Genomic DNA, 17486 nt, shown 5'->3' with positions numbered 1-17486 from the left:
AATAAACTTTCATTTAGTCTCCATCTCATTGGGAAACCTCGCTGTTCTTAATTCCACTATTATAGAGTTGTGGTCAGACAATGTTCGTGGTAGAAAAATCTCTAGATTTTAAGTCCTTTTACCGTATCCAGATTGGTCCCAAATCCTTTTCTTTTAGAGAGGTTGGTGCTTTAATGACGGATCTCAAGGCTTCTTGCTGTAGGGTCTCGATCATGCCATGTGTCTGCGCTCAATCTCAGAGCCTCCCACAGCTCTTGCTGGAGCTTCAGGAACTCAGTGAGAACATCTACCGACACTGCTGGACACTCCAGAATGCCCCTTCCGATCTTCAGGAGGAGGGGGGGTTGTGGGATCACGACCCGCCCACACTCGCTCTCGCGAGGCTGGCGTCAGCCTCGCGAGAGACAGGGATTCCCCCAATTAGCATACCCTGTGGCGCCAGCCAATCGGCTGGTGGCAGGGGCGGGCCTTCGTAAGGCCACTTAAGGTCAGGGCAGCCCCTGGCTCGCCCCCTTTCTTCCCTGGAGACGACGCGGTTTGGTTTCCCTCAGCTGCTGGACCACGTGGAACTATCTCGGAAGAGGCTTGCCGGCAGGGAAGTTTACCTTTCGTTATTCCTTTCTCCTGTAGGAGTGAGCGCTGCTTAATTCGCCTTTATTGCGCTGCTCTCTTCATAATTGGGTACTTTGGCTGAATTTTAATTGATTGGGGTGCCTGGGGGGTGACTGCATAGCCATTCGTCGTTAATTCCGCTGGTGCATTGCTGTTTGTGTGTGTGTTTATTGTTCCCGTGGTCAGCTGAGGTGCTTCAGAATTTCCTCATCCCTCCTCCTTTGCTTCTCCCCCTCCCTCCCCGTGGTTTGAATGCTCTTTAATCAGCTGATTTTACACAGTCTCCATTCTGCCCCCTTGTTTCTCCCCTCTCCCCAGCTGATTTCAAACAGTCTCCATTCTGCCCCTTCGTTTCTCCCCCTCTCTCCACGTGGTTTGACTGCTCCTTAAACAGTCGACTTTAGTCAGTCTCCGTTCCGCCCCTTTGTTTCTCCCCTCTCCCCACGTGGTTTGACTGCTCTTTAAACAGCTGATGTCGAACAGTCTCCGCTTCTCCTTCTGTTGTTTGTGGACATTGTAATTGATCCCATTCCCTGTTTACCCTCCCCACCAGCTTGTTTTTAAAGCGGGTATTTTACTTCCGTGTCTGTTTGGGTCTTTAATTCCTCCCTGGGCTCTGTGCTCCTTCCCCCACCTCCCTACCCCACTGGGGCTGCATTCTGTGGTTGTCATAGAAACGCTATTGCTGTTACTCCATTAAGGAGGCTTTTGTTGCCTGCCGGCTCTTTGTGTTGCCATAGAAACATCTTTGTGTGCTGACGGCAGGTCAATTCACAGCTAACGAGCGATAATTAGGGGCATTGTCTCCAGAGGCTGACCTGCTATACGCTGTTGCTTAGTACTGAGTTCCTTAGTACTTAGTTCCTTGTTCCCCTGCCGGTCGCCATTTTGGGAGGCCACGTGTGAAGCTGGGGCAGCCATTTTGTTTAAGGGAAAGGGGCTGGCAACCGCATTTAAAATTTTAAATATTCTTGCCTTTGATTTGTTCTGAGGCTCTGATACACTCAGGTCTTCTATCAGCGCGCCTCTAAGCCACCAGCAGGGGAGCCCCTGCCAGGGCAGTTCGCTGGGACTGAGCATTAACCTTAAAAATAAATAAATAAATAAATAGACAAAAAAAAATAAATAAAACGCCTCATACTTACGCTCCTAACTACTAATAAGTAAAAATCTAGAAGACAATACTAGTATATATCACATCTGCATTTGGCAGCTACTGGTTATTTAGCGTTTTGGTGAATAACAAATTTCTATTTTAAGTTACGTTGGTTCCCGTCTTCTGCGGTGGGTTTAAGCGAATTCCTGGCGAACACTGCCATCTAGCGGCAAGAAGTATAATTGCAGCATTTTGTGAAGTGCATTTCAGATCCCTTATTTACAGCAACAGCCAGTGATTGTGGACAGATCAGGTTGCCTGTTTCCCATTGCGGTTGTTGATTGTAAACAAGAATTATATAAATAAATAAATAAATAAAGATAGATGAATATAATAAATAAATAAATAAGTAAATAAATAAATAAATAAAATTGTTTGGTAAAAAGAAAGGTAGAAAACAATAAATAGACAATAAATAAATAAATAAAGAAAGAAATTCCCGATTTGTATAAAACTTGACTGCCCCCCCCCCAAGTCACTGCTTTCGGCTTGGACATGGAGAGTAACAGCAATCCCCAACAATCTCAGCGTGGTAACGCCCTGGTACCAACAGGCCCTTGTAACCCTCAGGCCATGGCCCAGCTCTTATCCGCGCTGCAAGCATTCTACGCACAGTGCAGGACACCTATCACCCCCTCCCCAAACATCGTCGAGGTGTCACAAGATTGCATACCAGACACCCCCCCCAGTCAACAGGGTCAGGATGGTCCCTCCACTAGTGCAGCCAACATGGTTGAGCAGGCCCCCAGCAGGCCACGGACACGCTTACAAGCTGCCCGAACTAAAAAATCTAAGTCTGGTCCACTAAAAGGCAAGGCACCGGCTAAAAAACCTAGGGCGAGCGCTCAAAGTGCCAGGCCGGTGGTGGCCTCTACATCAGCCCCCCGCCAAGAGGTGGTGGGTGTTCCCAGTGTATTTCAGGACAACCCTAGGCGACCGGGCACCTCGGAGGAGTCATCTTCCGAGGAAGAGCTGCCCCCTCAGCAGGTGGCCTCAGCCAGCGACCCGGCCCCCGGTGACGACACATCACGGAGCGGAAAGCGGAAGGCGAAGAAGAAGCACCGGTCCAAGAAAAGCAAGAAGAGGGATACTTCGGACTCCGACGATGAAACAGGTACCTCCTCCTCAGATGGGGATAGTGACGCTCCAATGGAATCATATTGGGGAGAGGGAGAGGACATTGGAGCTCCCCAGTGGGTGCACGAACGGAGGGCCAACTCACACAGGAAGACATTTAATGGCACGCTTGATTGGAAGGATGGGGCCCTGGTTCCAGACGTTAAAGTCTCAACCAACGCTGCCACTGACTTTATTCTGGGGAACCACCTCTCTAAGAGGAAGAGGAACAAGATATTGAATGGCAATTATGTAGATATGTTCTCCTTGCTGCCCCCAGCTCAGGTCAAGGGAAAAGGGGAGAAAATTAAGTACTATGGGAAAAGGAGGTACAGGATACCCCGGGTAGAGCGAACGTTTGAGAATTGGCTTAATGGCTATCAAGTGTTTATGGCTGTGGTGTCAAGTTGCTATCCCAAGAGGGGCGCGCATCTCGTGTCCTACCTGGCACACGTCAGGAGGGCACGGGAGTTGGCAGGAGATGAAGCTGCTTTGGCGTATGATGAAGACTTTCGGAGGAATGCCTCGCTACTGTCTTCAACGTGCTGGGACCAAAAGGACAACAATTGCTGGTTTGACCATGTGGGGCCCAATATCGAGAAGAAAGCCGCCCAACAGCCAAAATTTGGTAAGGTAGAGACCCAACGCCGTAGGCAGTGCTGGGACTTCAACAAGGGTGCCTGTCAGCGCGTTAATTGTAAGTACGTGCATGAATGCGATAGGTGCTTAGGCAGCCACCCTGCAGTCAACTGCTTCAAAGGGAGGCAGCAGCCCTTTCGGGGAGGCAGGGGTCACCTCGCTCGGGGAAACAGGGGTGGCTCCGTCGGACCAGCAGCCCCCGCCCAAGGGCCAGCTGGGGCTCGTTACTAACATCTCCCTAGGCCTCGCGTGCTCTCCGATAAAATTGGAACCCTTGAGAGCATTGCTAAAGTTCTATCCAAATAGATGTGCAGCCCACCTACTGGATGAAGGGTTTTCTGAAGGTTTTAGAATTCCGGTTGCCTTCACACCCAATTCCAGTTGCCCCCCTAACCAGAAATCAGTCTGGGAAAGGCCTGACATCGCGTTTAAAAAGATACAGAAGGAGGTTACAGCCGGCAGGGTGGCTGGTCCATTCGCAACTCCGCCTATCGAAGGGCTTCATATCTCCCCGCTTGGTATTGTCCCAAAGAAGGCCCCCGGCGAATTTAGAATGATACACAACCTGTCCTATCCCAAAGGAACCTCGGTTAATGACGCCATCCCCCAAGAGATGTGCACGGTGAAGTATTCGTCTTTCGATCAAGCTGTGCGGTTGGTGCGGAGCTTTGGCAGGGGCGCCTTTTTGGCAAAATGCGACATTGAGTCAGCATTTCGCTTACTTCCGGTTCATCCGGAAGACTACCGCTGGTTGGGTTTCAAATTCCAGGGAGCTTACTTCATTGACAAAGCTATGCCCATGGGTTGTTCTATTGCCTGTGCTGCATTTGAGACTTTCAGCACATTCTTGGAATGGGCCCTAAAGTTTAGAACTGGCTCTCTAGGGGTGGGTCATTATCTTGATGATTTTATTTTGGTGGCAAGTGATGCAGGGGAGTGCAGGTCCCTCCTCCTGGCCTTCGAGTCCTTAGCTAGGGAGCTGGGGGTCCCTCTGGCAAGCGAGAAGACCGAGGGTCCGGTCACTACCATGACCTACCTGGGCATTGAACTTGATACCGTAGCCCAAACCTCGCACTTACCGGCGGAAAAATTGGTTGCCTTAAGAGAGCTTATCGGCCAAATGCTGCCCCTAAAGAAGGTCACCTTGAGGCAAATTCAATCCCTACTGGGGCACCTCAACTTTGCCTGCCGTGTTATTTCCCCCGGTCGTCCTTTTTGCGGCCGCCTAGCAAAGCTGTCCACGGGCTTACGGTCACCCCATCATAGGGTACGCCTTTCCAAGCCAGTAAAGGCGGACCTCCTTGTTTGGTTGCAATTCCTGGATGGTTTCAATGGCATATCGCTTTGGCAGGATAGTTTGGCGCTGCAGTCTGATTTCCAAGTACATTCGGATGCGGCTGGGTCCTTAGGTTTTGGGGTCTACTTCAGGGGCCAGTGGTGTGCCCAGCACTGGCCTCCCTCCTGGCAAGGCAAACCGATACTACGTGACCTGACATTCTTAGAATTCTTTCCCATCGTTGTTGCAATTCATTTATGGGAAGACCAGTTCAAAAACCATAGGGTTTGTTTTTGGACGGACAATGTATCGGTCGTGTCAGTTTTGAATAAACAATCGTCACGCTCACCCACAGTAGCGTCCCTTTTACGGTACTTTGTCCTTACCTGCTTGCGCTTGAACCTTCACGCTTCAGCCAAGTTTGTCCCTGGTATTGATAATAACATCGCGGATGCTTTATCTCGTTTCCAGATGGAACGCTTTCGCTCATTGGCGCCGGATGCGCAGCAGCAGCCGCAACCATTCCCGGAGCACCTCTGGAATATTGGCAACGAGAAGCAATAAAGGGAGTATTGTCTGCGCTAGCGCCCTCTACCCTGAGATCGTATAATAAGGCATGGCTAGACTTCACATCCTTCCGCATCAGAAAGGGACGGTCCAAGCCAGGCAGGCCACCGTCCAAGTCGGAAGTCATAGAGTATTTGGTCCATCTTAGAGATCTTGGCCGGGCCCCCAAAACCCTCAATATCCATTCAGCGGCTATATCCTTCTTTTCTAAAACTCTATTTTCGGCGGATCCCTGTTCGCATTTTGTGGTGCGTAAGATGCTTGAGGGCTGGCGCAGGGCCAGGCCTCAAGGCCGGGACAGAAGAAGGCCAATAACTTTAGATATACTCACCCAAATCCGTAGGAAGCTGAGGGCCCTGTGTTGGTCAAGATATGAAGCAAGATTATTTTCAGCAGCGTTTTCTTTTGCATTTTTTGGCGCCCTACGCATAGGCGAAGTGGTCTGTGAGGACCGCGCAGCCTCCAGGGGGCTATTGCTGGAGGACGTAACTGTGGGCGGTTCGCATGTATTGTTAAAAATCCGTAGTTCTAAGACTGATCAGCTTGGCAACGGAGCCTTGGTTCGCCTTCAGGCGACTCAAAAGGCGGGCCCTTGCCCTGTAAAGGATGCTAGAAAATACCTGTGTGTAAGACCAGAATCTCGGGGCCCCTTTTTCTTGCATTCTGACGGTTCCTCCCTCTCAAAGCAGCAGTTCACCAGGGTCTTGCGCAAAGCAATTGCCGCCATCGGGCTTCCCCAAGAGGAGTACGCCGCGCACTCCTTTCGCATTGGGGCAGCGACCACCGCCGCCCATATGGGCTTACCGGCAGAAAGAATTATGGACATGGGTCGCTGGAAATCTAACGCATACCAGGGTTATATCCGTAAGCCCTTCTAAATTCCCCTCAGCTTTCTCCCCGGGCACTCCTCCTGATCCGGTTCTCCGATTCTCTCTTTTCAGGTACTGGTGTGGTTCGACTGTGGATCCTCGGCCACAGCATCGTATATTGGGCAAAGCGGCACGCCGAACAAAGGGGCTGGGATAAGGAGCTACGGCTACCCAGCAGGGTCAAATTGTCATGGATCACTAGGAGGGGTATGCGTTGGGAAGAGTTTTTCCCAGTCGTATCCAGAAAAATCGCTGCCGAGGGCCCACCCAGTGCCATGGTCATCCAGCTGGGCGAGAACGACTTGGCGTATAGGAAAGGGGTGGACCTGATATGGAACATTATCAATGACTTGGAATTGTTGAGGGCATCCCATGAAAACATTACAATAATTTGGTCATCTTTGCTGGAAAGGCGATGTTGGTGGGATGCAGAGAAACCTGTGGCTGTGAACAAAGCTAGGAGGATTGTGGAGCGCACGGTGGCTCGTAGAGTGGCGGCATGGGGCGGTCGGGTCATTCAGCACCCATGCATACGGTTTGACAAGGAAACGCTTTATCGCTGGGATGGCGTGCATCTATCTGATGTTGGCAATGATATTTGGTTGGCAGATATTTTTCAAGGCGTTAGGGATTGGTTGCAGGTCTGAGGGTATTGGCGGCGAGCCGGCTTGCGGCTCGGTGGCGGTAGGCATTGGCCGGGGTATTATCATGCAGATGAGGTTGGGGGGGAGGAACGCCATCACCTCCCCCAATGCTTGAAGGGTAGTTCGTTAAAGGACTCCGAGGGGCGACGCCTCGTCCGAAACCTACGGAGGCTAGGGCCTAAAGCGCGCCCCCGAGCGGTAACCCCTCGGGGAGCGCCTAGGGATATGCATCTCGGGTGGCTCCCCCTGTTGGTGTTTAACCCTTCCCGGTCAGACCGGATAGTCGGTTAGGGCCAATGCCTAAAGCCAATACCCTTCTTTCCTGTAATCAATAAAGTTGTGGCCATTTTCGCCCATTAACCTAAAACTCTGTGTCCGTTGTCTTCATTTATTCCACCTGTGGGGGGGAGGGAATAGCCACACAATGCCCCTTCCGATCTTCAGGAGGAGGGGGGGTTGTGGGATCACGACCCGCCCACACTCGCTCTCGCGAGGCTGGCGTCAGCCTCGCTAGAGACAGGGATTCCCCCAATTAGCATACCCTGTGGCGCCAGCCAATCGGCTGGTGGCAGGGGCGGGCCTTCGTAAGGCCACTTAAGGTCAGGGCAGCCCCTGGCTCGCCCCCTTTCTTCCCTGGAGACGACGCGGTTTCCTACCCACCCGCCCTTTAGGTTTTGCCACTGACCTTGCTATGGGCTTCGGCTGGTCGCCGCAAGGGGCCTGGTAGGAATTTTTCCATTTGGCTAATTGGCTGGTTTTGTGAGCCACTTGGTTTTTTCGCCTACCTCGTAGCAAATCGTCACAACTCCCTCGGTTTTGGCGGTAGGCATTGGCCGGGGTATTATCATGCAGATGAGGTTGGGGGAGAGGAACGCCATCACCTCCCCCAATGCTTGAAGGGTAGTTCGTTAAAGGACTCCGAGGGGCGACGCCTCGTCCGAAACCTACGGAGGCTAGGGCCTAAAGCGCGCCCCCGAGCGGTAACCCCTCGGGGAGCGCCTAGGGATATGCATCTCGGGTGGCTCCCCCTGTTGGTGTTTAACCCTTCCCGGTCAGACCGGATAGTCGGTTAGGGCCAATGCCTAAAGCCAATACCCTTCTTTCCTGTAATCAATAAAGTTGTGGCCATTTTCGCCCATTAACCTAAAACTCTGTGTCCGTTGTCTTCATTTATTCCACCTGTGGGGGGGAGGGAATAGCCACACAACCCGAACTAAAAACCTTTGGACTTTTTTTAGAGAAGATGTGTTGCCCTCGCTACCTTCTTGTCTCCTCACAGCAAGCGGGTCACTCAGTGCGAGCAATCTCTGCCATGTGCCATTGCCCATGGCAGACCCAGAAGTCCTAAAGTAGTGTGATTTAAATCCACAACAACTCCCTCCAATGAAAGCACATCAGGATGTGCAATCCACGCGCTTGTATCAGAGTGAGTGTACTGCCATTTCAGCTTTTAGGAAACTCTTCAATCACATTTCTCTGAACTACCTTGACCACAGTGGGGTGTCAAGGTTTTCTTTCAAATAATGAAAACAGATTATCCTAATGAGCTGATCACAAATCTTGCTTTCACAAAATCTCAACATTTGAAAAGCCTTTCATTATGTTGTCAGACTCTTCATATCCACCGCTTTCTTTAGAGCTTTGCAGATTAAACAAAAGGGCAAACAGGTTCTTTCTTCATGCTGGAGTGTTTGGAAAGAAACCCCCCCCTCAACATTTTGAAGTTTCTTTAAAGCTTAGATATGCCTACTGGCACCAAAATGGATTTTTAATATCTATCATTTATCTATCCATTTATGCATCTATTTTTAAAAATCTTTTCTTAACGTGTTACAAAAACAAGTCAACAAAATTCAAAGAAACATTGGAGTACCATGTCAATTCCCAACCTCTCTACATCTTCCCATGACTGTTGTACATTATTTAACTTGTGTCCATAGATCAGGGTTAGGGAACCTCAAGCCCAGTTGCCAAATGCAGACTCTACCCAGGTCTCTTGGTTTGGCTATTAGGAATAATCCCAGTCCATACTCCCCTTTGGGCAGCAGTGTAGTGGCAAAGTCAGATATGCAGGGTCACTTCATGATAGTCACTGCAGACATGTCCCCTCATACCTCCTCTCCCATCTAAGACTATAACATTATTAAAGGCAACACACAGAGATCTGTGTTTGCTGTTGCAGTGCATCCCTAATAATGATTATTGTATGATTATAAGATTATTAAATATATAATCATACAATAATCATTATTAGGGATGCACTGCAACAGCAAACACAGATCTCTGTGTGTTGCCTTTGAGCTAGATCTACTATTTCGCTGCACATTCATGGGCAAATGATTTGGAGTGCTCCAATATCTGCTTTTGGAGTGACTTACCGGTACATTGTGCTTACATTGATGTTCCGATGTAGGAAACGGAACTTGCACACCATTGTCTTGAAACTGAAGCATTGTGCATTTTCAGTGTTCCTAAATGTTTAGCTTTGGAGCATACAGAACAACAACTCTATAGTCTCCCCACATTCCTTCTCCAGAGTGACCCTAGGAGTCAATCCTCAGTGGCTGTCTCACTGCTTTCACTCTGAGACCTCTTCTCCGTGGCTCAAAAGCTCTCCTTTCATTGAGCACCTCCAGGACACTGGAGGCAGGTATATTGCTGCAGAAATAGCCTTTGACCCGTAGCAACTGCCCCTCTGCTCTCGCGCCACATCTCTCACTTGGTTAGCATCCTTCTGAGTCTTTTGCCTCCCTGGAATTTCTTGAACTCTGATAATTCTTGTTGTTTGCCTGGAGTCTCCTCTCTACGGTGAAATGTTTTGTATTTTTTTTCGATCTAGAGCCACTCTTTCCAAATTGGTGCCATGCACATTTTATTCAAATCTGAGTGCTTTTTTGGTGACCAGCCTAGCTTCCTCCACATGGGAGAATGAAGGCTACAAGTGCCTAGTCAGTGTGGTGTGCCAGAAGACTTGGTTATACATTCCATGCCATGCCCTAAGACTGTGCACCAATCACTTTTTTGTGCATTGATCATATTTCAAAGTAGCAAATGCCATCCTGCCAAATTGTGTTCTCAGAAGTCCTCTGTGAGGAGGGTTAGGCTCAAAGACCAGCCAGTGAACATCACTTCTGAGTAGCTGTTGGAACCAGATCTCCACCGTCTGGGGAGGACCAAAACAGCCTGGATGTCTGTGAGAGTTCAGGATTGCTTTTCTTGTTCATGTAATCAATAAAACAGTACCAAGCAGTTGCAAATGAGCCTTTGTGCCTCTTTTTTAGCTAGTCATATTTATTTGGTCCATTTCCCTATTAGGGCCAATTGTCAAACTCCTTTAAGCCAATTTGATAAGGGTGCCTCTTCCAAGTCTTTCCAAAATTGGCCTATAGACAACCAGTAAGGGATTTAAATGAGATATCTACCTTTGCCAGGTTGGATGGCCCAGGGCCAGGGACACCATCTTCTTTAGTTATTTGAGGGGGCCTGATGTGATGTCCAGGAGCCAGGGACAGAGCCAAATGTCCTTTAAACGTTGAGGGGGCCCAGGCCCCTAAAAAAATTGGGGCCTCCAAAACTGCTTCAGCCCCTAGGAGTCAGTGCCTATGCCCAGGGGCCAAGGCATCAGGCAAGAAGGAAAGCCAGGAAACCCCATGGAATGGACCCCGACTTTACTGCCTGGTGCAGGGCACTTCTTTGCAAACAGCTTCTCAGAGAACATGCTTGCAAAGGAGCAGCTGCAAAATTAATCCCTCCTGCTTTTTGGTAAGGAATGCAGGGCAAGGGAGAACAATGTCTCCTTCTTCTCCTTGCCTCCTGCTTGTATGATTAATTAGGATTTTTTTTGTTTTTGTTTTTTAAATGGGGAAAAGTGGTTGAAACTGTCACATCTATACCAGACTATTCCTTTGAAGCAATGAATGATTAGGCCTGAAGTTACGCTAAAAAAGGCACCTTTTTTATTTAGCTGCAGGTCTGCTTTAGGATTTGTATGTACTATATATACTAGGGACAAGGGTTGTGTTCCCCCTGACTCTTAACGCCCCCTCCTTGCACAAATACACAGTCACACATCAGGGACACAAAACAAATAATGGCATCTGTTAATATAGGGAAGTGCTTCTCTTTTCTGCCATAAGAGGGAGCCAGGCCCACGCAGAAGTCTGCGACATGGGAAGTTAGTGAACACAGTGAACTGCAAAGAGAAAGTGGTGATGTATAGTGGGGGGTGGGGGGGAGAGGGAAAGGAGGACCAGAAATAAACCAGCAGGAAAAAGATGAGGTGAGCGTTGATCTTTCAGCTGGGAGCAACAGCCACTACACTCTGCAACAGCCACGACACGGTGGTATAAATGACTTCTCGATGTTGGTAGGTCCATGCCAGAGGGCAAAGATGAGTTTCAGATCTTGGTGTCAGCTTGGATTATGTGTGTGTTTTCGTTTGTGGGAGCTGGGGTTCGTGGCAAGGCGGCAGAGTTCATTTGTGGTGTTTGCTTGTTATTTCTATAGCGCTCTGGTTTTAAATACAAAGGGTGACTTAGGAGAATTGAAATGCCTACATTCTTTTGTGCACGGTATGTTTTAGATTACCTTTCAATATTCATAGACATGTGTGGCTATGCACAGTCACATATAAAAGTGCATATGTATGCCAAATGACATTGCTAATCAGGCATCTCCCGGGTCTTAGGTCTCGGGGGCTCGCTTGGTGTGCACTTTCATGGACTATTCCAAAATAATTTAATGTCCGTTTACTGTCAGGATAAATCAGCACTCCTTGACTTTTGGGACGATTGTGAGATAGTGCTCCTGAGAGCAATGTAGCAATGGAGAGTTTAAATTAATAGAGCATGCTCAAAATCTGAATATTTGGGTAATTAATCTCCCGGTGCTTCCTGGTGTGCCTGCCTGGAGAGTGTGGGAAAAGAGTTTTGTGTTTTCCTCCATGCTCTCTACAGGGGAGGCTGCTTTAATTTTCAGGGCAGGCAATCTGAGGGGCTCCTGCTTGTCAGTTTCTCTGCCTCATGCTTGGCTTTCCCTCCTCTGTGATTTAGGAAAGAGACCTCGAATATACAGACCTTTTCTTGCATGGCAATGTTGCTGCTTGCTGCTCTGGGCAGGAAGGATCGTGTGCCGTCAGGGTCCCTGGCTCAGCATGCTGAAGAAAGAGCACCTGGGATCAGAGATGTAAACCCAGAGGTGGAGAACAGACGACCCTGAGGAAGCTGCTGTTCCTGGCTGTGTTTTTAAGGGAGAGGGACTGGCTATGATCTGATCTCTGGGATGCCACAATCTTGAGCTGTAGGGAGAAGGTGGATGCTCCTCAGAGAAACAAGAGAAAGTCGCTCAACAGTGATGGACCTCAGCTTCTTAACAAACTCCAATTGCACATAATAGTCGGTGGCTGGGAAACTACATCAAGGGCCAAAGGGATCTGCACTCAGGTCTTTTCCGACTCCTTCCTTCCTTCCCTCCCTTCATCCAATGACGGCTACAAGACAAGCTGAACTTCTCCCAGATCTTTGCCAGATAATTGGAAATATTGTGCCTTTGCTTGGGATGATTTCATCCTGATGGGCCACTTTGACGGGATGTACAAAACGTGACTTGGGTGATGAGCACCCAAACGGGGACTGACTTGATGCACAGAGTTTACACATGAATCGCAAGGGAGCACTGAAAAGGAAGGAGCTCGTCCACATCCTCAGAAGACTAATTTAGAAGGAGAGATCTCGAAAGTTAGGGCTGGTGGATTTTGCTAATAATAATAATAATAATAATAAAATGCACACCTGCAGGTCCACATACCTGCCTACCCTACATACCGTCAGAAGATTATACCTGATGCAATGCAGCCTGGCAGCTGCGATTGTTGTCTTTTTTGCTTTGCTATGCAATTCAAATTCTCAATAAAGTAGAAAGGAAAATGTTCTTCCCTGGACAACGCTAGAGCATCAACATTCAAAAAGGTAGGACTTGGAAAAATTCTACTTTTCTTTCTTTCTTTTTTAAAAAAAGACAGATAAATTGTGATCTCTTAGGTATTGAATGTCTTAAAATGTAAATTTATTTTCTTTGCCTCTAGGACTGTGAATCTTAAAAACAATGTGGAACAGTGTGAGGAGCTGATTTCTGAATCTACTTGTAAAGACAGAACTGACATTTTAAATTTTGGTAGCAGAAAGGGACAAAGTCTGAAAGAGTATGTATATAAAAATGTCCCGCCAATGGAAGGGATGGAAAATTAAATCGGAAACAAAAGCACCTAATGTGTTCTGCTTCAATAGAGCTGAAGGGCTAGTTAAATGGACACTGGACAAAGTGAATCAATAGCCTATTTAAGGGAGAATCCATGTAGGCTGGAGAGTGATTGTGCCCCTGGGATGCTGAGTTTATTTGTACAGGACTCTGAGGATTTTTCTACTGGCCTGTTCTGCTTAAGAGTATTCCATTTTAGGCTGAAATTCAGGAAGGATTACTGGAGGGGGGAAACCATGACTGTGACAGTCAGTTTCAGATACTTGCCACAGAATGCCTGATGTTTCTTAATGAGATTCCTAAGGATGATGGGATCCCTCCCGAGAACGAAGAGACTTTAGCACAATCCTTAGTGGGGGTCTGCCTGGTGGTGAGTAATTAATGGACACCTGATGTCTCTTTTGCAAGCTCTGCAAGGACATGAGCTGATGTCATCGCAAGCCCCCATGATATGATCTTGCCTTGGGAGGAAACATGATTTGGAACAACACCACTATGGACGGGGAAGGGATGTTTGTGAAAAGGGATTCCTGCTTTCGGATCCTCACCGGCTGCTTCCTTTCCTTGCTGATTCTTTCCACGCTCCTAGGGAACACACTGGTCTGTGCTGCGGTCATCAGGTTCCGCCACCTGAGGTCCAAGGTGACCAACTTCTTTGTGATCTCTCTGGCAGTCTCAGACTTGTTAGTAGCTGTCTTGGTCATGCCTTGGAAAGCCGTGGCAGAGATAGCTGGATTCTGGCCTTTTGGGTCCTTCTGTAATATTTGGGTGGCATTTGATATCATGTGTTCCACAGCCTCCATCTTAAACCTGTGTGTCATCAGTGTGGACAGATATTGGGCCATCTCAAGCCCATTTAGGTATGAGAGGAAAATGACCCCAAGGGCAGCCTTCATTATGATCAGTGTGGCATGGACTTTGTCTGTGCTGATCTCCTTCATCCCAGTGCAGCTGAACTGGCACAAGGCAAAAACCACCAGCTTCTTAGACCTGAACTCCACTTTCCAAGGGGTAGCTATGGACAACTGCGACTCCAGCTTAAACAGGATGTACGCCATCTCTTCCTCCCTCATCAGCTTCTACATCCCAGTGGCCATCATGATAGTCACCTATACGAGGATATACAGGATTGCTCAGAAGCAAATCAGGCGCATTTCCGCCTTGGAAAGAGCAGCCGTGCACGCCAAAAACTGCCAAACCCCCGCCGGCAATGGAAGCAGCATGGATTGCCAGCAGCCAGAAAGTTCCTTCAAAATGTCCTTCAAGAGAGAAACGAAAGTCTTGAAGACTTTGTCGGTGATCATGGGGGTCTTTGTGTGCTGCTGGTTACCCTTTTTCATACTGAACTGCATGGTGCCCTTCTGTGAGCCCACCATACAATCCAAGGGAGCAGAACCGTTTTGTATTAGTTCTGCCACTTTTGACGTCTTTGTTTGGTTCGGATGGGCCAACTCTTCGCTGAACCCCATCATCTATGCCTTCAACGCAGACTTCCGCAAGGCATTCTCTACTCTCTTGGGATGCTACAGACTCTGTCCCGCTTCCATCAATGCGATAGAGACGGTTAGTATTAACAACAACGGGGGCATAGCCTTTTCCAGTCAGCTCGAGCCCAGAGGGTCCAGCCCCAAAGAATGCAATTTAGTCTATCTGATCCCCCACGCTGTTATATGCCCAGAAGAAGACGACATGGCAAAAAAGGAAGAGGAGGGGGAACTGTCTAAAACGTTGGAGAAAATTTCTCCAGCCCTATCAGGTATCTTGGATTTTGAAGCTGACGTTTCTTTGGAAAAGATCAACCCCATTACACAAAATGGTCAGCATAAAACCTGAGGTGTGAAAGAGCTAGCAGCCCATCGAAATGCAGAAGGAAGATTTGTAAGGTGTTTCTCTCTCTTTTTCTTTTGTAAGAAAGTGTGCTATCGCGAGAGTTTAAAGCCATCACACAAAAGCCCAGAGCTCACTTAGCTGCTGTTTGACAGAAGCATCCAATTTAAAACAAAGAATTCCAACCTGCATAACATTGTATTTAGAGATTGTTCTATGTTGTTCATCCTGAATTTGAAACAGATCTAAATTGTAGATACTGCACAGCTGCGAAGGAAATGGAAAATCAGCTTGTTAAATGTTTGCAGAAACAGAACTGGGGGGAGGCTAACGAATTTTATTTATGAACAAAATGTATTAAGCTAAGTATGAGGTTCCTGTTTGACTTGCATAGTTGTATTTGAGTGTTCATAGGTTGCAAGTAAAGTTTGGTGACTTTTGCCAGGTTAGGTGGATGCCTTTATAAATGATTTCTGAACATCAATAGAGCCTTATAACAAGAGTGGAATATTTTTAATAGTAGGAAGACAATGTGTCAATACTGGCTTTATTTATTTATTATTTAAATGGCTATTTTTTCATATGTTAAGAAATCTAGCTTTATTTATCTTATTTTATATATGTCTAAATAATGGGATATTTCTGGGGTCTCATTCACTGCATTTTTGACCAGTTTACTAGTCAGCACTTTATAAAACAAACAAAGGAACAATTCTGAAAGTGAGCTTTGCCTGGATAACTATGTAACACGTAGTTGTTCAAAACACAGGAGAAGCTGAAGAACCGACAAAGTTGTGTGATGGTGATGATGCAGTGTTCTTGTGGGGCTTTCTGTACCAAAAATATAGGACCAGAGTTGACTGAATGGCAAAATGCAAAAGTTGTGCCCTTATAAGAAACAAAACAAATTGCCATAAATTTATTTTGGAATTTCCTGTTATGTTGACTTTGCTTGAACGTCAGCATGTGAAACTGTATATAGTACACCTTATATATGAATACAACTTATAAGATGAATTGAGCTAAGAAGAAAACCATCTTAGTTAACCAACAGTGGGTATTTGTCATTTTGTAAGATAAACCACCCCTCTCGGACTTTTTTTTTAATGTCAAATTTTGACTATTGTTTCTTGGGGGGGGGGAGAACTCCCCCTCCCATGTAACCAGTGAAATGGAGAATAGACCTATCAATAGCTATTATCCATGACAGCTAGAGCCTCCATTTTCTGAGGCAGTATACCTCTAAATACCAGATGCTGTTGAAAAACCATGAGGGAGGGCTCTTGCCCTTGGGCCTTGCACATGGACTTCTGGGAAGCATCTGTTTGGCCACCATGGGAAACATCCCACCCTCACCCTGGTCTGGCCTGTTGAGGTTTCCTTTGCTCTTATGAAACTGGTAATAAAAAATGAAGAGATAAATAAATATTGATGTCATCTGAAGCTGCACGATTTGCTACTGTACCCATTCAGAATGTTGGAAGTGAGATACTGCGATATAAATTCTAGCTGTCTTGGTTGGCTTCCCTCATGTAGAAAATAGTGCCTCATTCCTATTCTGGATGCCGACACAGTGAATGGAGAAGCAAAACCCCCCACTATCCCACAAGTTGCCCAATATTTCTTTTTGACTACCTACGTAGAAATCAAAATTCCTGCGACATTCCCTTGAAGATATAAACAAAAAACAATGATGATGCCAATCCCACCAACAGACACCAGCATTGATATACAAACACATTCCAAGAGAATAATCTGGGGGGTTCCTTTTGTGAGGGGAAGGGTAAGAATGTTAGCAAAACCCCAAACTTTTGCAGAAACATACTCCTTATTATAGCATTCATCCAGAAGTGTAGTCAGCAAAAGAGGACTGGGAGAGATCATTTAGAAGCCTAATGAAAATATACACCCTGAATCAGGTCTGTGTTATTTAAGTATTGTGAATGTTTTCATAATTCTTATTGCCTGTAAGCTGCTTTCATACATATAATAAAAATTATTTTGTGAACATAAGGTCAAATAAAGCAATTTACATTACGTTTATTAGATAAATCATTGTGTTTTATTTGTCATTGTGTTTTTAATAAGAATAACAATCTCTTTCCTCCTTTTTTGCCTTTGTAACCTCTTGCTGCAACAACTACTGAGGCATTTAACTGATGGCGTCAGATTGGAACATATCCCATTGAAATGTTTATTTGTTTGGTGCCCGTGGAAACTTGAATTCAGATTGGGCTGATTTCTATCCTCCTTGAAATGGTGTGAGAAAAGTGGCAGAGGATCTACTTTGTATGCACAAGGTCCCAAGGTCAGTCCCCAGCTTTTCCAGGTAGGGTGGGGAGAGACCCCTACCTGAAATTTTGGAGAGCTTCTGTCAGTCAGTATGGACAATACTGAGCTACATGGACCACTGATACGACCTGGTATAAGGCAATTTCCTAGGTTCTAAATAAGAAGAAACCCTGTGGGTTTGGCAGAAAGAGCTGTTTGTGGTTTCTTCTCCCACAGTTATTTATTATTGCAAT

At 47.0% G+C, this 17486-nt stretch overlaps 1 protein-coding gene across 3 annotated transcripts; it reads left to right on the top strand.

The window, feature by feature from the left end:
* The first annotated feature begins 11056 nt into the window (after nt 1-11056).
* Nucleotides 11057-17004, top strand: DRD1 (dopamine receptor D1). Of its 3 annotated transcripts, none has more exons than XM_083717833.1 (3): nt 11057-11245; nt 11931-12845; nt 12962-17004. In XM_083717833.1, exon 3 carries the CDS (start codon nt 13609-13611, stop codon nt 14965-14967), a length of 1359 nt encoding a protein of 452 aa, XP_083573959.1. In that variant the 5' UTR covers nt 11057-11245; nt 11931-12845; nt 12962-13608; the 3' UTR covers nt 14968-17004. The 3 variants fall into 3 exon arrangements, with proteins under 3 accessions (XP_083573959.1, XP_083573957.1, XP_083573958.1); XM_083717831.1 differs by having other exon boundaries at nt 11119-11158; XM_083717832.1 differs by lacking the exon at nt 11057-11245 and adding an exon at nt 11344-11450.
* The last annotated feature ends 482 nt before the right edge of the window (nt 17005-17486 follow it).

This window comes from Podarcis gaigeae (genome assembly GCF_964106915.1).
Source record: "Podarcis gaigeae genome assembly, chromosome: 2".
NCBI classification, from domain to species: domain Eukaryota; kingdom Metazoa; phylum Chordata; class Lepidosauria; order Squamata; family Lacertidae; genus Podarcis; species Podarcis gaigeae.
The sequence above is the reverse complement of the archived record's forward strand: the minus strand, read 5'-3'. Positions and strand labels throughout refer to the sequence as shown.